General features: G+C 44.4%; 1 protein-coding gene across 1 annotated transcript in view; it reads right to left on the bottom strand.

The window, feature by feature from the left end:
* The window catches only part of LOC141117398 (tyrosinase-like), a 35255-nt gene that overhangs the window by 5545 nt on the left and 5580 nt on the right, over window positions 1-24130 (bottom strand). Inside the window, exons 2-4 of the mRNA XM_073610248.1 lie at window positions 15533-16404; window positions 7181-7394; window positions 4309-4450 (exon numbers count right to left, since the gene is read on the bottom strand). Of these exons, the coding sequence (XP_073466349.1) occupies window positions 4309-4450; window positions 7181-7394; window positions 15533-16339 (1163 nt within the window). The 5' untranslated portion in view covers window positions 16340-16404. The remainder of the gene's footprint in view (window positions 1-4308; window positions 4451-7180; window positions 7395-15532; window positions 16405-24130) is intronic.

Consider the following 24130-nt stretch of genomic DNA (forward strand, 5'->3'; position numbering starts at 1 on the left):
GAGCGCGCGATGATCGCACGACGATCGCAGCCATTCGGCGCCGTTCGGAAATGCACGGAAAGGCCCGAGTACAGCTCGGCTGACCTTGGCAAACCTCAGGAACAGAGTCTTTCCGAGGTTTGCCGAGCTCAGTCAAGGTGTCCTCGGGCCTTTCCGGCCGTTTCCGAGGCTCCCCGGCGCCCCCCCACCTCTGGCCGCATGCGGTATTGCATGCCATTGAACTCAATGTGGAACAAATTATTTTAGTTTCCATTGACTTCTATGGGGTTTGATATGCGAGTACTTTGGATTACGAGCATTCTCCTGGAAGGGATTATGCTCATAATCCGAGGTTCCACTGTATTGTATTAGTGTTTATTGTTTACTGGAGCAGCGCTGAGTATAACATTTATATTTTTTCATCACTTGGGGCACTTTCACCTTGCACTTCAGCAGCAGCCCAAAGCACATATTTGCATTGTTATTCATTTTCAGTTACAATTGTCTCCATAGCGTGGTTTTTTCAAACTTATTTACAATGTGTAATGTATGTAATGTGTGCTGCTTTTATTTACTGATCTGGTTGTTTTGTCTCCCTGCTCCCCAATCCCGTAAGCAAGAAGGCAACATACATATACGTTGCCGTGCCCGCAACTGCCGCCCGATCGCAGGATATTTAGTTTGAGCGATCGGCAGGAGGTTAAAGAAGGGGAACCAACCTTGAAGACCAACCACATCTAAAACATATAAACATTCTGTAGCCTTAAGTAGATGTCAGACGGACTGCACTCTTCCTTTGTCAGGAACTCTGTGACGGCACGTTGATTCTGCTTGCAATCCATTATTTACAGAAGAAAAAAGAAGAAAGAAGGAAGAAGAAAGAAGAAGAAGGAAGAAGGAAGAAGAAGAAGGAAGAAGAAGAAAGAAGAAGGAAGAAGAAGAAAGAAAAAGAAGGAAAAAGGAAGAAGAAAGAAGGAAGAAGGAAGAAGAAGAAAGAAGGAAGAAGGAAGAAGAAGAAAGAAGGAAGAAGAAGAAGAAAGAAGAAGAAGGAAGAAGGAAGAAGGAGGAAGGAGGAAGGAAGAAGGAGGAAGGAAGAAGGAAGAAGGAAGAAGGAAGGAAGAAGAAGAAGAAGTTACTCTGCCAACATGTGAAATTTGAACAACCTATGTAAGTTAATAAAAAGTGTAGGCCAACTTTTGCAACACTTTCAGTACAGCCCTCGTATTGAATAAAAAACACATAATATTTTTTGTAAAATTTTGAATGTCAACATGGAAACTGCAACTTAACCACTTCCCGCCCAGGCCCGGCATCCCTTTAACCACTTCAATACCGGGCACTTTCACCCCCTTCCTGCCCAGGCCAATTTTCTGCATTCTGTGCTGTCGCACTTTGAAAGACAATTGCGCTGACATGTAGCACTGTACCCATATGACATTTTTATCATTTTTTTTTTCACACAAATAGAGCTTTCTTTTGGTGATATTTAATCACCACTGGGTTTTTTTTTTATTTTTTTGCTAAACAAACAAAAAATGAGCAACAGTTTTTCTTGTTTCTGTTTTAACATTTTGTAAATAAGTCCTTTTTCCTCTACACTGATATGGGCACTGATGAGGCTGCACCGATGGGCACAGATGAGGCTGCACTGATAAGCTGCACTGAACGTCCTAAGCTCCTCCCACGCGTTGCATCACTGACACGTGACTTTCTCAAGGATCCTTGAGAAAGTCACGTGTCAGTGATGCAACGCGTGGGAGGAGCTTAGGACATTCAGTGCTGCAATACACCTGAAGGTTAACAGCAGCTGTTTCTCTATGGGAAACCTCGTCCACAGCGGCTGACTGCAATCTGCATATTTGAATGCTTCTAATAGACCGGGAGTTTGTGAGTGTATCTCTTGTCCCTGTTTTGCTTATGTACTATCTAGTAAGTTCACTGCACAATGATCTATTTTTTCTTTGCTTGCTTTGCATAAAACCTTTATCCTGAGAGCCGAATCACCAGCAGTATTATGGCTAAAGTGGGATGCAAAAAAAACTAAATATCCTGATACAAACGATCTAACCCAGTGAGTCAATCAATCTGGATTAAGGGAAGGAACTGTTTAATTATTTTTACTTTCCCCCACTATTTATCTCTGCCTGGACATTGTATTCAGAGTGTCATTATTATTTTATTTATATTCACCGTCACATCACCAATTTGAAGATTTATTTTGGCAATTTTAACACATGTATTAGCACCATAATTATTTATCTATTTTATTCACATGTATGCATTTTTTATTCCTGGATTTAAGCTTAGTCGTAGCAGCATATTGTGCACTATTTATTTAAAGCGCATCAATTTTATACTTAATACCAACAATCTCTCACACATTATATATGCATTTTTTGTCATATTAAAATGCAGGCATACACATAAAATATTTTTTCTGTTCTTGTTTTATTTTTCGTTTATCACATTACATTCACGTTGACCCCACTTTCTTTCTTTGCTTGGGGCCACCACACAAATACATGTGACCATGCTGTTTTGCATATGTGAAAGGTCACTTTTTGTTCACGGAGTGCGTACTCCAAGGAGGGACCATCCCAAAACAGAGGGCGGTCCGATGTCTGAACAATACAATATCCCAGTTATGTTTATTTCACTGGCGCGCATGCGCATGGTGCGCGCACACTCGGTCGCTTGGTCTATGCTGTGAACAAACTAGCGTTGATCACAGTGCGTGCGTACCACGGATTGTCGGTTTAACGCGCACTTTCTTTCATGGCTGGCATATTCTTTACAGCCATACACACATCTGATTCCTATATATAATAGGAATCTGCTATATGTTTTAATAGTTTCTTTGGGCTGTTTCATTTGTTTGTATTTGGCATTCCATCAACCCCATTGGTTTCGCTTCCGGTACCGGCTTTCCAGAGAGGCGTGGAATGCACGCCGAGCGGCTATCTTGCCGGAAAACCGGAAGTGGCTATTGTACACAACGTGGAGTGGCCTCCCATCATTTAGATCACTGTTCCTATATATATCTTCCTGGCTGCAGTGGGGGGACCCCCCAGAAGATGTCTATGAGGATGAAACGCGTCGGGTAGGACCCTACTGCCGCCATACTTTTACAGCGCTGATTTTACGAATTTCATGTGAGTGTATCTCTTTTTTTCATAAATTCTGTACTTGTTTTACGGAATTACACTATGTGGCCTTTTTCCTTCCTGTATACTGTACAATACTGCTATCCGTTTCCCAACATCATCCTGAGGGACCCACTAGAATCCGGTTTGCTCTCTGATCTCCATCCATACCACTCCTCCGGAACATCTACCATCACCCACCACCCAAGCTTCATGTGACTCAGTCGGGCGTATGCCCCCTTGGGTCCACGTAATCTGGTAAGCCTCCCTATTGTTGGTGGTGGTGCGTCTACTCTGTGTTCACTCCAGATGTCACACATCTAATATGTTCCCCACATGAAGTCACTGAATCTACATCAATTATTTTATGTGTCTTATATACATAGTGGACTTTATTCTAAGCTTTTCTTCGACATTTTTCGTCATTGATGGGACATTGTTTTCATATTGAATTTTAGCGCTACACTTATTTTTCTGTTTTATTGTCATATGCCCATATTCTATTGGCTGTGTTAGCTGCTTATTTTCCTTTTTTTTGGCAGCGCAGAATTATTTGTTATCCTTCTCTGCCATGTGAATGCTGCCTTACCTTATGGAGACAGGGGGGAAGGAACAGCTGGGGCCGCTCCGGCGAGCACACAGGGAGACATTCTCCTCCCGGCTGAACAGAAAAAGGAAGTGTGTCCTGAGACATGATTGGCCAGGGAGTGTTAAGACTCCCTGGCCAATAGGGGCTTCCTGATTGCCTGGGAGAAGAATGAGGAAGACAATAGCGAATATTAATTCGCTATTGTCACACAAGTGGATGGGCTCAGGGTGCAGTTCTCTGTGCCCCGAGCCCACCCTTTTTTGAAACCTATTAGAGCCTCTGGCTCTAATCATGTGCTTCAAACAAAAAAAATACATTGGAACCCATGCGTCTGGCGTCCTGCATGTGGATTAGGGGGCTGAACGCACTGCTGGTTTCTTTGTCAGACCCCTACATTGCTGCAAGGCTCAGTCAGTATTAGGAGATGGAGGATTGTGTTTTGAAGGTACTGTAATGACATTCATCTCCAGCAGTCTCATATAACATGTTCCCACTCTGACTGTCCCCTGTAATCACACCCGTAGTATGTCTGCATTCTCTGCATGTGTCCAGTAAGTTGCCCGCCTCTGATGCAACAGATTTAGTGATAAAACTTACTTGTCAATAAAACAATGATGCAGTACAAATATAGGATCGTTGCTGGAGATTGGAACCTCACCCATCGTCCCTCCAAGGTAGGTATGGACCATGTTATGCATGCCGTTCTGTCGAGTTACCCCGTCTTTAGGATTTATGAAGCCTACGAAGATCATAATACAATATTACAGTCATCTGATTACATTTCCTTTCGAGCTCCCATATCCTGCTCTTTTCCCTTATTGGGTCTTGGGTAAGACTAGCTAACTTTGACTCTGGCAAATAAAAAATAAAAAAACATGGTAAGAAATGGTTATTAATATCTGTATCTAGAATGTGACATAAACCCACTGCTGACTGCTGGGGGATTTATTGTCGCTGGGGGGGGGTGTAGTGTTAGGGAAGTCTATTGTTGGGGGTCCACTCTTGGAGGGGCATCTATTGCTATTGTTGTTGGCTACTGGGGCATCTATTGTTGCTGGTTGGAGATCTTTTGCTGCTGGGGGGGGGGGGATATACTGTTGAGTCCACCCTAAAACTAAAAATCCCTGCATCTATAGACATCCACAATCTAACATTAACCTATCTAGCCCTGTAAAGAAAAAATATGTATACGTACCTTTTTTGAAGCCGATCCGACCTGAACTCCAGCGGCGGAAGTTCTGTAGAGGACACAGCCGGTAACGGCTGTGAAAGGAATGGGGAGTGACGTCACCCATAGAGTTACTATGGGGCTTCCAATGTTGGATGTGTCCTCTGCACCCGCCTCCACAGCAAAGCCGCAGCTGACAGCTCAGCGTGGGATGGGGTCGGAGCAACTTCAAAAGAGGTATGTATACTGATTTTTTCTTTACAGGGCTAGTTAAGTTAGTGTTAGATTGTGGATGTCTATAGATGCAGGGATTTTAGTTTTAGGGTGGACTTCTACTTTAATGCGGGCAGCAGAGGGATCTATTGTTGCTGGTGGGAGTCTATTATTGCCCGTAGGCGTCTTTTTTAAAGGTTCTTGCGGAAGAAGCCAAGGAAACTTAAACCTCTGTAGTGTATCGTTGTCTTACTAAACAGAAAAGCCGCACATACAACTGCACAAAACACAATTCATAGTTACAAAATATGCCTACAACACGCACAAGCCAATTGTCCTTTCTAGCAAAATAAGCATGTACAATATGTATGCAATAAGTAAACTGAACAGTTACTCAAATTAGAGATGGAATCAAGATGTAATGTCCGTCATGGTTCTTTGCTCAGTGCAACTCAAAACGTCTCCAAAATCCTCAAGCTTCCAACACCCATGTCTTGCCTCTTTGTCTTCCAAACCAATTCTGTTCTATGTCCTCACATGCTTGTTTCAAAAAGTCCTAAACTCCTCCCCCCAACTTCCGCTTACATCACATCCTGTCCTCTGCTTAGCTCCTAAACCAATCCAACTGGTTTATTTGCATATCAATAGGGGAAAACTTGCTTCTTGAACACCACATGGCCTTTAAAATCTAACTCCATATCAGGGCTATAAAATCACTACAAATAGCCATGGCAACACATACCATCTCTTGATTTTATGCCATAATATGGAGTTAGATTTTAAGGCCATGTGTTGTTCAAGAAGCAAGTCTCCCCCTATTGATTTGGAAATAAACCAGTCAGATTGGTTTAGAAGCTAAGCAGAGCTCAAGGTATCCTTGTGTGAGCACAGCCACTTGTGTGATAATAGCGAATGAATATCAGCTATTGTCACACTGAGACCCATTTTCCGATTTGCCAAAAAGAAGAAGCGATCCCATTAGCCTAGGAGGAGGAAGATGGAGGAGACGCGCGGCCGCCTTGATGCAGGGGACGATGTGATCAGAGTGACAGGATGGCGGACACGGGGGATGGAAGGACAGGCCAGACTGCTGGCAGCACCGAGCTGGGAAAAGGTTTTCCAACTCTGCCAGAGGCACTCCGGGGCGATGAGAGAAGAGTGCGGGCTGTGTGCTCCGTCCACACTGCTCAGAGGCTGAGCCCGGATACATGAGTACCAATACTCATGCAAATGCTCGGTATCAGCATTGATGCCGATACTAGAATTGGTATCGGTGCAGCTCTAATTATTATTATATAGATTTCACAGCTGACATCTGTGTGTGCCAATATTGTGGAATCCAGACTTCCCTGGACATGTATTCTATGAGTTGGTGTATTGCTGATTATGATGAGTTGATGTATTGGTGATGGAGGGGGACACAGAGGCCGGGACTCGGAGGAGACCGAGGGGGGAAGCCGCCGCTGGCAGGCACCCTTAGACATGTCAGTCTAGGGGCAGCACAGGGTAAGGCTGGAGTGACGGGGGGGGTCCGTTGTCAGGTCCGTCTGCCGCCCCCCCGACCGATGGAGCACCAGCCACCACTGGTTGTAGGCATATTTTGTTACTATGAGTTGTGTTTTGTGCTGGGGGAATCTATCCATGTTTGCAGGCTGCAGGGGATCTATTTTGCTACCTTTTGTTGTTACCCTTTACAAATTCCATACAAATTATTTAGCACCACAAAATGATGCTTGGTTCTGTATTCTCTAAAAGAAGTGGTACTGGGGAGGGGCGATTAGTGAAATGGAGACAAGGGACAGTACACAGAGGTACGTAGGGGGTGGAGACAATGGGTTACTCGGGGGAGGTTCCTGCACCTATTCTCTGAGAAAAATAAGCCCTGCATAAACCTAATAAACTTGTAATGTCTAAGAAGTTAATTTAATTCACTTTGGAGAGATTTCCTCTCACTTCCTGTTACATCTCCAAGAAAGGAAGTGAGGGGAAATTGTACAAAAAAAAAAGTTCCCTACTCTGTCAAAAACATAAAAACATTGTGTTGGCTAAATACACACTGTAAGTAAAGTTACAATACCGCTTGCCCACCTTCTAAGGCATTACGGAAGCTTCTCGTTGCTGCTCTGTTGTAGGGAGGGCTGTCAAAATCTTTCCATTTCAAAGTGTCCTCCACGTCTTGGGCAGTGGGCAGGTTAGGGGAATCAGGATTAAAGCCAGGCTTCCTATGCAGTTTTTCCATCTGATTCTGGTCGTCAGCACCCAGGCAGTAAGCTTCATCATAATTGTAACCGCTGCAAATAGACTAAAGGAGGGAAACATCATTAGCCTTGCTAGTAGAGAGGGATGAATGCTTATTTTCTGAATTTCAAAAACATTCACAGCTTTTTTGAAGCAGAACACTAAGCCCCGGTTCACACAGGGGCGGCACGACTTGCAGGTCACCTCACCGAGGCGACCTGCACACGACTTCCACGGCGACTTGCAAAACGACTTCTGTATAGAAGTCAATGCAAGTCGCCTCAAGTCGCCCCCAAAGTAGTACAGGAACCTTTTTCTAAGTCGGAGCGACTTGCGTCGCTCCTATTAGAACGGTTCCATAGTACAGAACGGGAGGCGACTTGTCAGGCGGCTACGTCGCCTGACAAGTTGCCCCTGTGTGAACCGGCAGTAAGCGTGTGTAGCGCCCTCCTCTGCTTAGGTTGTTCGGTAAAATTCATTTTTGGCTTAACTGAAGTCAGTGGAGTAGTGATCTATTGATTTTGTCTGGTCAGGGTTTTTCCAAGCTGGCTGTTTGATTCCACACAGTTGCCTCCGAAAAAAGTTTCCTGAATATAGGGCAGGGAGATTCAAACGACCAGTATGAATATTTATAATTCCCCAGCCAATCCCTGGAAGGAGGCATCCAGAAGATGGTTGGGGAGGTGATAAATGTTTGTTAGGGCTTTCTAGAGTGGTCTTTCCTCTCCAGAGAGGGTTCCAGATCTCTTGGGCTGCTGCCCCTAGGAGAGAGTTGAATATTTATTATTTCCTAGCCAATCACTGGAAGGAAGCATCCAGAAGATGTCCTGGGGCTGCTGCCCTTGGACAGAGTTTTTTTTATTCTTTTTTTTTTCCTTTAACAGACAGACAAAACAAAACACAACACAACAAAACATCATACACATTGAACCTCAAATATATTAAAACAATATCAAGATCCAATCACCCTGCATAGCAACTATCAATTCAAAATACGAATTCAAACTAACAAAGCAACAAAGCAACAACTTGATGGGATATAATAATTAACAGAAAAAAAGTATTTTATCTGGGCCTAAATCTAGGCCTTCCCTTTTGTCCACTCAAATGTCAAACCTCACCGCATATAAACAAAAAAAGGGGGAGAGGTGAAAGCAAATATTATCCCTTCTATCACCAACGGCCCACAAATTTTGACCAAGCTCATCTCCTGACGATTACAACCTATGAAGTCTAATATTATTGATTCAGATCAGACGGGGTTCATGCCTGGTAGGGCTACTGATGTGAATTTGAGGAGATTATATAATAATATTTATGCTTCACATCTTAATATAGGATCTAGGAATGGGCCGAACACCCCCCTGTTTGGTTCGCATCCAGAACATGCGAACAGGCAAAAAATTAGTTTGAACACGCGAACACCGTTAAAGTCTATGGGAAACGAACATGAAAAATCAAAAGCGCTAACTGTAAAGGTTAATATGCAAGTTATTGTCATAAAAAGTGTTTGGGGACCCGGGTCCTGCCCCAGGGGACATGGATCAATGCAAAAAAAAGTTTTAAAAACGGACGTTTTTTCGGGAGCAGTGATTTTAATAATGCTTAAAGTGAAACAATAAAAGCGAAATATTCCTTTAAATTTCGTACCTGTGGGGTGTCTATAGTATGCCTGTAAAGTAGCACATGTTTCCCGTGTTTATAACAGTCCGAGAGCAAAATGACATTTCTAAAGGAAAAAAAAGTCATTTAAATGTACTAGCGCCAGTGCCAGCTATTAATGAATTGTCAGTCCCGACAATACACATAAAAGTCATTGAAAGTCATTGAAAGGTAAAAAAAAAAATGCGTGGGGGTCCCCCAAAATTCCATTACCAGGCTCTTTAGGTCTGGTATGAATATTAAGGGGAACTCCGCGCCAAAATTTTAAAAAAAAATGACGTGGGGTTCCCCCAAAAATCCACACCAGACTCTTATCCGAGCACGCAACCTGGCAGGCCGCAGGAAAAGCAACGGAAATCCTGCACTGCATCAGAGGGGGGTGGGGTCACCCGCACACGTCACTGGGAAACTCCGGCGTTTTCCCTTGTCAGAGGGGGATGGGGTCACATGACGGGTGGCCCGGCCCTCAACTACATAAGAGCTGTCAAGCTGGCACCGCGTCATTGCCTGAGTGCCTCTGGTGGAGGCAGGATCCTGTGCGTGTCCCTCGCTGGAATCGCTGGAGATCATCCATCGCTGGAGATCAAGAATTGGATTACATCGCTGGAGTAGGAGCATGGATTTATTGGATTACTTCGCTTGAATCTCTTTTTTTATTTTTTATTTTTAATAAAGTACTTGTCCCAAGCCGTCTCCTGTGGTTTTTTAACATTTTGACACTTTCTTTTTGTGAAATGGTAGCGGTACAATGTACCCCTTACTAATTCACATAGGGGGGGCTGGGATCTGGGTGTCCCCTTTGTTAAAGGGGGCTTCCAGATTCCGATAAGCCCCCCCGCCCGCAGACCCCCACAACCACCGGGCAAGGGTTGTGGGGATGAGGCCATCCTCCCCATGTTGAGGGCATGTGACCTAGTACGGTTCAGGAGGGGGGGGGCCCGCTCTCTCGTCCCCCCCTCTTTTCCTGCGGCCTACCAGTTTGCGTGCTCGGATAAGGGTCTGGTGTGGATTTTTGGGGGAACCCCACACCTTTCTTTTAAATTTTGGCGCAGAGTTCCCCTTAATATCCATACCAGACCTGAAGGGCCTGGTAATGGAATTTTAGATGACCCCCACGCATTTTTTTTTTTTCAATGACTTTCAATGACTTTTATGTGTATTGTCGAAACCGACAATTCATTAACCTCCCTGGCGGTATTCCCGAGTCTAGCTCAGGGTGGATTTTCAGTACCAAAAGCAGTAACCCCGAGCCAGACTCGGGATTGCATCGCAGGATCCATGTAGAGGTTACTTACCTTGTCCCCAGGATCCTGCGATGTCTCCCTGCTGTGATCTGTGAGCCGCCGGGTCTCGCTCGATTTACAGTGCCGAGCTCCGTTCCCTGTGAGCGTTGTGACGCACGGGGACGGAGTTTGGCGCCAAATTCAAAAAGTAAAAAACACAGTATAGATACAGTATACTGTAATCTTACAGATTGCAGTCCTGTATCAAATAATTACACATCCCCTTTGTCCCTAGTGGTCTGCCCAGTGTCCTGCATGCAGTTTTATATTATAAATACTATTCTTTCTGCCTGGAAACTGGAGATTGTCCATAGCAACCAAAAAATGTCCGTTTACGTCAAAAGTGCTTTTAGACCAGCTAGAAAACAGCGAATAATATAATATTTATAATATATAATAATAAATTAGAATCACTTGCAGAATTGAGCGATAGTGATTGGTGGGGAAATTCGTCATCAAACACTTAAAGTAATGACAGCGACAATTCTGCAACTGAGCAAATTTCTGTGTTTTTGATTTGATTACATTATTGAATATTTTTTATTATTATTATTTGTTATAATTATTTATAGTTATTTATTATATTATAATTTTTTATTTTGTTTTTCAAACTTTATCATACCCGGGATGTCTACTAGACTCTTGTTTGGACAGAGTTATTCCTAAGAATTACAGGCCTACAATATAAAACGCCAAATTTCCCTGCAAAATAATTGTACCGCTTTCAGCATCAAAAATCTGAAATAATCATACCGCCAGGGAGGTTAATAGCCGGCACTAGCGCTAGTACTTTTAAATGACTTTTTTTTCCTTTAGAATTGTCATTTTGCGCTCGGACTGTTATAAACACGGGAAACATGCGCCACTTTACAGGCATACTATAGACACCCCCAGGTACAAAATTTAAAGGAATATTTCACTTTTATTGTTTCACTTTAAGCATTAATAAAATCACTGCTCCCGAAAAAACGACCGTTTTTAAAACTTTTTTTGCATTGATCCATGTCCCCTGGGGCAGGACCCGGGTCCCCAAACACTTTTTAGGACAATAACTTGCATATTAGCCTTTAGCAAATTAGCACTTTAGATTTCTCCCATAGACTTTTAAAGGGTGTTCCGCGGCTTTTTTCGAATTTGCTGCGAACACCCCAAATTGTTCGCTGTTCGACGAACAGCCAATGTTCGAGTCGAACTCATGTTCAACTTGAACAGATAGCCCATCCCTAGTCATTGCTTCCCTAGATATTGAGAAGGCTTTTGATACCTTTCTGTGGCAGGTACTCCGCAGAATGGGCTTTCCAATGGTATTTATAAAATGGTTGCAGGTCTTATATAGAAATCCCACAGCTGCAGTGAAAATGGGGGGAGGGTTGTCATCTTCTTTTACATTATTTAGGGGAACTCAGCAGGGCTGCCCTTTTTCTGCGACCCTCTTTGCTATTGCTATGGAGCCGGTGGCGGAGGCTTTGCGCACTTCCCCCAATATTAAGGGATTGCGGATTGGTTGGTGGGAGGAGAGGGTAGCTTTGTGTGCAAATGACCTTTTATTATTTTTGAATGATGCTGGACCCTCGCTCCAAAGGGGCTTAGAGATACTGGATTATTTTTCAACGGTTACAGGGTTGAAGGTAAATAGGACTAAGTCCCTGTTGTTCCCAATTGATGTGGAAGCCCGTAGCGCGACTTCGAATGATATTCCATGGCAGTGGGTAGGGAATTTCATGTATTTAGGAGTTGTAATTTCCCACCAAGCTGTTCTCATTGGGACGTATTAATCTTTTAAAAGTTAAAATTTTACCAAAATGTATGTACTTATTCAGCCATTCTCCTCAGTGGCTCCCTGTATCCTTTTTTTACAAGATTAAATCAGCTTTTTTCATCTTTTTTATGGGGTTTGAAGAACCCCAGGTACAAATGAATTACCTTGATGTGCCCTTGTGAACAGGGAGGCTTCGCTTCCGGATTTATATAAAACATTTTTGGCCACTCAGCTGATTACGACCGTATGGTGGCTAAGCCCAGATTTATATAACTCCTCCACTTGGCCGGAAGCAACAGTGGTTGGTTCTATAGAAGCTCTTAAAGTACTCTTATTTAGGGGGCGTAGGGCACCCTACCAGTTGTCTGCTTTAATGCTTAATACTATTCGAGCTTGGGAGGCTGGTCTCAGATGCGAGTATTATCCAAAGGGTGTGATTTCTCCAAATGCCACTCTATGGTTTAATCCTACTCTCCCTCAATTTTTTTAAAGTACCAGAGCCTATTGCATGGACTAAATATAATATTAAATTACTCTTTCAAGTGGTCACTGATCGAAAATGTTCTACCTTTTCTACACATACCTCAATCTTTAACTTACCTAGTTCTTATCTTTTAGATATTTCCAGCTTCTCCATATTTTTCATGCACAGTTTCCACAGGACAGTCTAAGGATTATTCAGTCCTCTTTAGAAATCGGTACTCAGGGTTGAGTGCTTGGATAAACCCACCTCGAGACTGTACTCTCATCTTACTTTAATCTCTATTTCGCCATTAGAAGGTCTCAGAGCTAGGTGGATGCAAGATATACCAGGACTGGATAGGGAGGACTGGAGGGGTGTGTGGGATTTCCCTTTGCGATCTCTGGTATCTTTGAGAGATCTGAGAGATGATTCAATATAAATTGGTACATAGAGCATATATTACGCCTTATAGACTTCAAAAGATAAATCCTGCGTGCTCTTCCAAGTGTTGGCGGTGTGGAGCATCTCAAGGGGATTTTACACACATTTTTTGGACTTCCCCATATATAGCTGTTTTCTGGGGGGAAGTGGTAGATTTATTGAATACTATTGCCTCTGCTCCTTTACTGGTCTCAATGTCTGTTTTCCTGCTGGGTCTGGTAGAGGCTATTGTTCCTACAGCGTCTGAGCAAGTGTTCGCTAATGCAACATTATTCTACGCAAGGAAAGCCATTGCTATGCATTGGAAGAAACCTTGCTCTTTCACACTCTTATACTGGAAACAATTGATAAATAATAATCTCCCATTGTATAGAGGTAGCACCCTGGGGTTTGGTCAGGGAGCTCCTCGCTAAGTCCTTTGTCAGGAGTAGCTACTGTAGTTAATTGCTAGGGATCTTTTGATTTCTCCCTAAGTTTGGCCTGGTTGTACTTTCCTCTTCTACCACTAGGTGACCGCGCATTTGGAGGTATTAGATTGAGAAGGACAACTCAAGGTCAGGTTATGGGTATATGGGATATCTCAGCTAATGAGCGGGAAATTTGGTGAATCCCTTGGCCTGCTGGGAGAGCCTATATATGTAGGGAGGTCAGGTGATCTAGGTTCTTGTGTGCCACCCAGACCGCTGTCTGGGTGGACGTGTGTCGTTTGCCCTGGGCTGCTAGGCCAGAGATTGGACCTATCAGGCTGCCAGGCTGTGTGAGGGCCTATCCTGAAGTAAGAGGGCAGCGCAGGGCTGGGACTGCGGTTTGCAGTCCAACCAGAAGTGACGGTTCTGGCGGCTGGAGAACCTGTCAGTGGCCAGAGGTAGAAGGGAAGTTGTCACCATGAAGGGATCTTTACCAGGGAACACAGTGAGTAACTGAGGCAAGTACCGGAGCAGTATTCTCATCGAATGGGCACGGTGGAGAATCTGGAAACTTCGGGCGGTGATCAAATCAGGGACCCAACCAGCGGAGATGATGCTTGCAGAGCAGCCTTGTGTGCCAAGCTAGGGACCGAGACGGTCAGCAGGGGTGAAGCTTGAAGGTATCCAAAGTGCCAAGCCAGGGACCCAGCAGGGAGGTGTGGGTGACGCTTGAAGGAGATACCACCGCAAAAGCCTCGAGGAGCCCATGGGATTCAGAGTAGTGGATCAGAGGGTCCAGTGAGAGACCAGGAGCTCAAGGGGACTGAAGAACTACAAGGAGAAGTTGTAGTACAGCTGAGAGAACTGTTACTTTGAGTTAGGAACTGTTTAAGTACTGTTACCATAGGAGACAGCAATCCTGCACGTGCAGAAGTGGCACCTTGCTGGGTCCTTTCCCTGTACGGCTGTCCTCCTGTTGAAGTCTCAGAGTCTGCCAGTTTAAATTGCAACTATTTAAGGGTGTCCTGGCCCTAACTCTCTTTCCCTTGCAAAATATAAAAAGGACTTTCAAAGAAATAAAACCTCTTTTACATCCAAGAAGTGTCTGGCGCCCAATGACTTTTATCACCTTAGCACCCACTATGCCTCACAACCCACCACATATTGAAGGATGTCAGTTATCTTTGGCCTTGAGGGTTCTTATTAGACTGGAAGAGATAAGAGAATCTGCTACATAGAGACACCTATATTAATAGGGGTTGCCCTAGTAAGTACGATAAAGTCTCGGCAAAGTGACTGGACAAACCGTACATGGCATCTAATGCCTTTGGGGGTCATTAATCATATATAGGTGTTGCTGTATAAGGGATGCTTAGGACAGAGTTTAATATTTATTATTTCCCAGCCAATCACTGGAAGGATGTGTCCAGAAGGTGGTCAGGGAGGTGATAAATATTTGGGAGGCTTTTCTAGATTGTGCTTTCCTCTCCAGAGAGAGTTCCAGTTCTTCTGGGGCTGCTGCTCCTAGGAGTGAGTTAGTGAGTCAATAAATTGCAGTCTAGGTCTCAGCAGGAGCTGAGCTGAGGTTCTGAAGGACATGGCTAATGGATTGTTTGCTGGAGGGCACTGTCCTGAAGTCCTGTTCTGGAAAATAATCTTTTATCTCCCTTACTGAGTATCTACCTGTGGATGCTGGGTGGCAGACAGCTCCTGTGAGTCAAGACCTTGCTGGGTGTTCAAGTGCTAGAAGGGAACTATGTACCAGAGGATGCTATATGGACTGGGACTGCTCTAATAGAGTCCTAAATATACTGGTCATTCCATGTTACTTCCAGGAAAGGCTGATTTAGTGTGAAGACTGTCCCCCCATTGACTGCTGTTATCATTTTGGAGTATCCTGTGACCCTAAACCCCTCTCCTGTTCAAGTTCTTCAGCAAACAATAGTAAAAAGACATCCCCAGGACTGAGCCTGTATTGTTGGTGTGCATGGAGCTGTGCTTGTGGATGGAAGCCTCTGTTCTACTGTGAGAGAACCAGTCTATTTCAGCAGCAACTTCGGGGGTGAGCACTACACATTTAACCCCCTCCCCCCACCACCAAAAAAAAAAAATACATCTAAAACAATAAAAAACATAAACTTAAATAAAATTTAATTGTCCTAAAAGTATTATGGTAATTCCACTTACCTTCCAAAAAGCAAAATGGGAGTATGGACTGAGATATCCTTGCATGTCACTATCTCCGAGGTATTCATTGATGCAGATTGAGCAGTTTTTGTCTCCTCTCCAGTCCCAATAAGGAAGGCCAAAATTTTCGTCCCCTGTCAAGAGCTGAATTTGTCTCTCCAGGAAGAGGAGGCCCAATCGATGCCAACCGGGAAAAGCTGGACCTTGATGGGCGTAGTTGGTTCTATCATCAAAGATCCCATTCTTTAGAATTCCCTTTATAGAGTAGTAATGGATCCAGGAAAACACATCATAGATGGTGGCATCAACAAACTTGTATGTGTCCTTGTGATGGCGGTCTCCGGTGTAGAGGATGACAAAGTCCTGACTTTTTGTGGTTTTAGCCAGCGCTAAGTAGCTGAAGAATCTTTTCCTTTCGAGCAAAGAAAGTTCTCGAATTTCCTTGCGCATAACGGTGTTGTTGCGGTCGCATTTTTCTCCGAAATACCCGGACCTACAGTCATCACAGTTGTAGCCGCTGTTGTTTCCAAAGCACTCGCAGGTTTTGTCGTAGTAATATTTCGGCCAGTCCAAGCGGTCATCATCAAATTGGCGTGGGCCTAGCCCTTCTCGGAGAGATGCAAAGGCAACAGGCACCACCCAGGTACGACATTTGCCACGACCCGACCTGGAGCCACAGGGGCTGCCGTCCTTTGAAAGGGGGCAACAGGTGTTTGACTGAAATGTCTCAGGTGTGGTACAGGCCCGTGGGAACTGGCCCTGGACCAAATTATAGCAAAGAACGAGGAAAACACAGAGGACAATCATGGTTCACTGCAGGAAAATCGACCCCTGGGGAAAACAGCGGGACTGGAGTGTTTGAGAATTCCAGTCTAAATAAAAAAGAAAGATATTGTAAAATATGAGGATTGCAATATGCATTAAACTTTAAAGGGTAATGATAATGTACATTCAGCAAGTAGACCCTGCACATGTTTCCTCTTTGTTGCTCCATAGGTGATTCCATATCACTTTGCAGAGAATACTGGGATTTCCAAAAAAGATCCAGCACTGCCTGCTCACTTTTTGACTGCCTCTCTCTAACTGCAAATTCTTGTAGCACTCTATGAGCAGGAGACGGGAAAAGGGCTGTATGTGTGTTGTGCACAAAGCTGAACTGCAGGAAATCTAATTACACCAGGCTACCCATAGCAAAGCTTTGGAATTCCTCAGCAGAATTGTAAAGTCCTTCGTTAATGACACCTGCTGTTGGCCGCAAGTGGAAAATAAAAAAATGTGTACGTTTATAAAACAGTAAAACAAATTGACTAACTAAGGTCAAACCAAAAATAGCCCCAAAGGGACACCTCTTGCTTTGGAGGGATCTTCCCTTACTTTCTGCTGTGGCTCTGGGGCAGGAAGTGAAGGAAAATGGGCAGTGAGGGAGAAGCACCAAATTGATGAGCTCTTCCCCCTGTCACTCTGCTCTCTCCTCCTATCAGCATGCTTCTTGCCATGTGATTGTCTCCTTGTGCTGTTTCCTACTCTCACGCTCCAGCTCTGCTGTACAGGGACTACAAAAGGCTGATACTAGCTCAGATTCAGGATCTTGCACTCAGGGCTGGTGCAAGGATTTTTGACACCCTAGGCGAAACCTCATTTTGCCACCCCCCTGGCTTCACCCCTGACTCCACTCCATTTGCCCTGCCCATGTATAACCCACCTTTTTAATGAAGCACCCATCAAATGTAGCCCACCAACGCCCATCATATGCAGCATACCAGCGCCCATCAATGCAGCCCACCAGTGCCCATCAATGAACGTTTACTTGCTTCCATTCATTCAGGAGCCAGGACTCAGACACAGTCCTCCGTCACCGCTGCGCCTCTGACACTATGTGCGAATGGAGCAGCGGCTGCCTGCTGATGCTGAGAATTAGTTGCTTGCTGCAGAGAGAAGAGAGAGTAGGAACACCAGTGGCCGGTCTCCCTAGGCAGCAGTGCGCCCTAGGTGGCTGCCTAGTTTGCCTAGTGGTAGAACCAGCCCTGCTTGCACTGCTTGTATTAAGAATAAAATACATTAAATTATATATATTGTATATATTGAATTGTGTCTTTATATCTGCCTAAATTTCAGCTTTTTAAGAAAAAAGTGAAAAAATGTACCCTACTTATTCATTGCTCTCATGCCTTAAGGCCCAGGTAGACAAATGTGGTGACTGCTACAAATGTCAGTCAGGCAAATATGTCAACATTAGTGTAGGGCAAACGGTTCGGCCCGATCATGAGTTTGGGCCGAACATTGGCTGTTCGGAAAGTTTGGCGAACATCTGAATGGTCAGGCATTTATTAGTCTGTGCGGCCTGCCCAACGACCCCAATGCACTGTGCTGCCACACAGTGCATTGGAAGCCCTGATTGGCTGAAGCAATTAAAGCTTTGCCCAATCAGGGCACAGAGCACTGTCAGAGCCATGATTGGACACTGCCATGATGACTCTATCCAATCATGGCTCATTGCTCTTAGTCCTGCCCCACACTATAAAAATATTCTTCTCATAGCGACCATTTGTAGTGTGATATCGGCACTGAGAGAGATAGAACATGGCTCTAGACAGTCAGTGTGATATTGTGATTCTATTGTCAGTGTAAAAAATCAGTTCAGTGTGAATCTATTGATAGTGCAGATTGAGTGTAGCGACCATTCACTTTTATTGTAGTGTCAGCTTATTTTGTCAAGGCGGGTTTCCTGCAGTATATTTCAGTTCATTGGTGCATGTTTAACATAGTATATTGCAGTGCATTGGTGCAGGTTTACCGCAGTATATTGCAGTGCGTTGGTGCATGTTTAATGCAGTATATTGCAGTGCATCATTGCTTGTTTACTGCAGTATATTGCAGTGCATTGGTGCACGTTTATTGCAGTATATTGCAATGCGTTATTGCTTGTTTAACACAGTATATTGCAGTGCGCTGGTGCAGGTTTACTGCAGTGCGTTGGTGCACATTTAACGCTGTATATTGCAGTGCATTGGTGCACATTTAACACAGTATATTGCAGTGCATTGGTGCATGTTTAACGCAGTATATTGCAGTGCGTTGGTGCATGTTTAACGCAGTTTATTGCAGTACATCATTGCTTGTTTACTGCAGTATATTGCAGTGCATCATTGCTTGTTTACTGCAGTACATTGCAGTGCGTTATTGCTTGTTTAACACAGTATAGTGCAGTGCATTGGTGCACGTTTAACGCAGTATATTGCAGTGAATGTGAACTGCAGTATATTGCAGCATGTTGGTGCACGTTTAACACGGTATATTGCAGTGTGTTGGTGCACGTTTAACACAGTATATTGCAGTGCGTTATTGCTTGTTTAAAGCAGTATATTGCATTGCGTTGGTGCACGTTTAACGCAGTATATTGCAGTGCATGTGTACAGGTGTACCGCAGTATATTGCAGTGCGTTGGTGCACGTTTAACACAGTATATTGCAGTGCATTGGTGCACGTTTAATGCAGTATATTGCAGTACAATATTGCTTGCTATACGCAGTATATTCCAGTGCGTTGGTGCACGTTTAACGCAGTATATTGCAGTGCATTATTGCACTTTTTTTACCGATATAAAGTTTTGTAACGATCTGGGGTGATTATGCTCAAGTGGTGTATGCATTTTCAGGAACACCGGTCAGTCCAGACTGTATTTTTTAAGGGCGTGGCAGCCCTATTTTATTTAAACAAAACAAACTTCACAGAAAGTCTTCCCCCGCAGGGGGTTCCACCATCATTGTATAACAGAAAAACTTCAGCCTCCTGGCTCACTCACTCTTACTTAGTCAAACTCCCTCCTGGAGCTTACTTGCTCAGCTGCGTACTGCTTGGTCGTGGGCCACATCTACCTCCTGCAGACATACACGCTCAGAACCCTAGAGACCGCCTGTCTCTCTTTCGCGGAGCCGTCTCCACCTGAAAGCCCTCTCGACTCCTACACCAGGCCACCTGCCTGTAGGGTGGAGCTGTTCCAAAGTACGAGCCCTGAGCTCCCTTCCTGAGGGGAATATAAACCCAGCCCACAGGTGTGCAATCATCATGCCTGTCTTTGCAAAAACCAGGCTGAAGGTGCTAATACACACCGTGACCTGGGGTCGCCTCTCCACAGTTCATTCAAATAATATACAAGATAACACGACAATGCACAGTTAGTACAACTCAATATAGGTTCCAAAAAAGAGATAAGTTGTCAAGCCAAGCAGGTGGGTAGCAACTCATCAAATATATAGATCCAGTTAAAAAGGATAGAACAAACAATTACAGCCATATTACTCTCCAAACTGTACATGAAGGGGGGTGGAAGAGGAAGGAGGGGGGGAGGGTTAAGGGGGGTGGGGCGTAAGAGGGCAGGCGGAAAGGAGGGAAGACTGGGAGGGAAGACTGGGAGGGAAGGGGAAGAGGGTGCAATCGGCTGTTAATTAAATAAACAGTTCAGAAATCTCCCCAAGTTCCTGAACAATATGCTTCAATCCAGTGCGACCAGACCTTGTTGAATTTTTTAGGACAATGCCCGCTTTTATAAGTCAATTGATTATTGCTGTCGAACAGCATTCACTGTGGGTATCTACCGTCGGTGGGGCAGGTTGTTTCCACCTAATGAGGATTTCCCTTCTAGCATAATACAAGGCATAAATTAGGAATAATTTTAGGTGCCTATTTGCTACAACATCCTCCATACTTCCCAACAGCGCAAAGGCCGGATCCTGTCTGAGGGACCAGGCACCAAAACTAGCTGAAGCAGCTATAACCTTCTCACAGAATATCTAATATGGGGGAACAACCAGACCATATAAAAGAAAGTACCATGAGAGGATCAGCAGCGGGTGCATAGGGGGCTATCATCAGGGTAGATCGCTGCTAGTCTCTCCAGAGTGTAATAGGCCCTGTGTTAAACTTTTAATTGTGTAAAACGGTCCTTAGCAGAAATAATTAACATAACTACTTACACAGTCCTCCCAATCCTCCCCAGATAAGTCCGGGATGTCACCCTTCCATTTATCATGTGCCTTACCCAAGGTGGTAGCGTGTGCCGACGCCAATCACAGATAAAGAGAAGACAAAGGTTTCTCAAGAACCCTTGACGTCAGCAGACGCTCCACTGAGTCTGGTTGAAGGGCCACCAGGTTAGGGAATTGGGCTCATGATGCATGACTAAGTTGGAGGTATCTGAAATTCAGTGAAACAGGTATAGCATATTGTTCCCTCGACCCTGAGAAAGAGGAGAATCTGCCATCCGTAAAAATATGTTTTAAGGACGTAATCCCTTTATCTGCCCAAAGTTGGGGATCTGGCAAACTGAAGAAGTGCTGAAGCCGTGGGTTTCCCCGAAGGGGTATATGAGGGGGAAAAAGTGGAGGCCGTCTTGTAAATCTCCCTAACCTGCTGGCATACATTAATCATCGTGTACATAGGGACCGTGACTAAAGGATGAGCCTTAGGCCTGTATAAACCAGGTTGGACAAGGCTGCATATGACTCTAAGAGAGCCGCTTCCAGTTGCATCACTGGATTCTGCCTAGGTTGACTAAACCACCATCGGACAGTCACCAGGACTGCCGCCCAGTAATAGAGTTGGAAATTTTGCATCGCCAAACCCCCTTGGGACAAAGGAAGCTGGAGCTTCTTTTTGGCGAGTCTCTGGGTTTTCCCTGCCCAGGAAAAAGATACAATGAGGCTATCTAATCTGGTAAAAATCAGCTCAGGAATAAGGATTGGAGTGTTCCTAAAAAAAATCAAGAAACTTGGGCAGTTAAATTCCCCTGAACTCAGACTCCCAGATAGGTGAACTCATCCACCTATTGTAGCGGTGTGTGTGTAACCACCCCAGAACCCAAGGGATGAAGGGAAAAAAGGAGCGCCTTGTCCCAGTTAGTGCATATCCCAGAATAATGACCAAATTGATCTATAATCTCCAGGGCTGCTTGCAGTGAGCCCCCTGAATCAGCAATTCATCATCCGCATATAGAGGGAGGTGCCTGGGGTCACCTCAGAAGTAACTAAGTAAGAGATAACTTCTCTTGAAGTGGCCCAAGTGGAGTTGTCTGCACCCTAGGGTCCTGGCGCAAAAGGATTGCCAGGGCTCTATCGTCAGGAAATAAAGACCCGGGGAAAGAGGGCAACCCTGCCTTGTCCCTCTGCACAAATTGAATGGGTCAGACAACATGCCATTAACCCAAACCCTAGCTGTCGGATTTGTGTACAGAAGTTGCATCCAAGAGATAAACTTAGGGCTGAATCCAAAACATTCCAAAACCGTCCACAAAAAGACCCACAGTGGTCAAACGCTTTTTCCCGCATCTAACGCGGCCACAACCCTAGCATTTCCCCCCTCCGCCAAATCAATATGGGTAAACAATCTGCGTTTGTTGATATCCACACCCCTGCCTGGCATAAAACTGGACTGATCAGGATGCACCAGAGCCGTAATGACTTTATTGAGAGAGGTATAGAGTGTGGTATAGTAGGATGCAAAACACAGTCAGTGATTGCTCTAGACAGAGTCTGTTGGCTTAGTCCCAGCATCATCAACAATACAAAGAACACACATAGAGTCCGACTGCTCCCTGGCAAGCCAGGCCAGTAACCTACCATTGTGCTCCCCCTGTTCATTCTTTGGGATTGTTGGAGCAACTTTTCCTAATCAGAGATATACGGAGCAGAAGGACAGCACTAGTACGGTCCCGTAGTCGTTAATAAAGCTGGGGGTCTTTAGTCTGTATATACTGTCTCTCCAGGGAAGAGGCTTCCTCCTCAGCCTTGACCAGGTCAGCTTCCATTTCTCTACGAACTCTCTTTGGTATTGACCCCTACCAAATCCTTAAAGGCATCCCACACTACAGGTTCCGAGGCAGAGTCAGGATTAAGGCTCCAGTATGTATGCAGAGGTTGCCTATATCCCGAGTCTATCTCAGTATTAGAGATCCAAAACTTGGACAATCTCCACAGTTTATCCGAGGGAGTAATAAGGAGAGCCGGCAAAACTGTAATCCTTGAAGTGTCGCTTACATGTGTCACTCAGCCATTTAAGTCTTTTTCTCGTATTGTATACAGTGTATGTTGGTCCAGCAGGTATATATTCTGCCAAGGGGAAGTTCAGATCATGCATCGGTATTACTTTAATTGTCCTTGTCTGGGTCTTCCTCAGATAAGAAGAAAGGTAACAGCGCTCTCTGCAGGGACAACTCAATCCATACACCAGGTCCACTCACAGGTGCCGAGGCTCGATGTGTCCCAACACACTCCAATGCAACAGTAGCTACGACTAAGGCTATTGCCGAAACATGTCAGCTTTATTGTTTTATTGTTACTCTGATGTACCAATAAATGACACTTCAAGGATTACAGTTTTGCCGGCTCTCCTTATTACTGTTGCATTGGAGTGTGTTGGGACACATCGAGCCTCGGCACCCGTGAGTGGACCTGGAGTATGAATTGAGTTGTCCCTGCAGCGAGCGTTGTTACCTTTCTTCTTATCCAAGGGAGACCCAGACAAGGACAATTAAAGTAATACCGATGCATGGTCTGAACTTCCCCTCTGCAGAATATATACCTGCTGGACCCCCATATACTGTATACAATATGAGAAAAAGACTTAAATGGCTGAGTGACACATGTAAGCCCTATCGAAAGGTTGTTTCCAGTGCCATATATCGGTAAGACCATATGTTTCAGCCCACTCTGAGAGGTCAGAGTAAGTCCCATATGCAGAAGTGAACTTGTCCTTCTCAGGGTCGGGGGCATATTAAATCACCAATAAAGACCACATTATCAATAGTTAATTTAGCAATGATTCCTGTAAATCTGTGAAGCAACCAAAGGGAAGCAGGAGGAGGTATATAAAATCCCACCAACACTACCTCTAAGTATTCCATAGCATGTATCACAAACACCGTCTGTCTGGGTCTAACTCCAGGTGCAACAGTCAGAAAGGTAAGGATTTACGCACCAAAATACTCACTTCCCTGGCAAAATTGGAGTAACTCGAATGTTAGTGATGCCCTACCCAGGGTTTTTTCAAACTAAGTGATTTCCTACCCACCAAGTGGGTTTCCTGAAATATGCAGATATGGGGATTATAAGACTTCAAATATTGAAATACCAATGACTGTTTCATAGGAGAATTTAGCCCCCTATTGTTCCAAGAGATCACAGTAAATGATGCCATCAGAACACTACTGCCAGTATCATAGTAGGAGTCCTAGAAAAAAAATTGTGCCAACCCAGACGGACAAAGGAAGCCCCATAGGGCCACACATTGGAAACTGCCTGAAAAAAAAAGAAAGCAGATGAAAATAGACTGACTGTGTCACACATATACATTTTAAAGAAGCACATTTAATGCAGTATATTTCATTGCTTTGGTGCAGGTTTACCACAGTATATTGCAGTGTGTTAGTACACATTTACCGCAGTACATTGCAGTGCATTATTGCACGTTTAACGCAGTATATTGCAGTGCGTTAGTACACATTTAATGCAGTATATTGCAGTGAGTTATTACACATTTAATGGAGTACATTTCCATGCGTTATTGCACGTTTACTGCAGTATATTTCCATGCGTTATTGCACGT

The sequence above is a fragment of the Aquarana catesbeiana genome, linkage group LG13 (assembly GCF_042186555.1).
Source record: "Aquarana catesbeiana isolate 2022-GZ linkage group LG13, ASM4218655v1, whole genome shotgun sequence".
Classification (NCBI taxonomy): domain Eukaryota; kingdom Metazoa; phylum Chordata; class Amphibia; order Anura; family Ranidae; genus Aquarana; species Aquarana catesbeiana.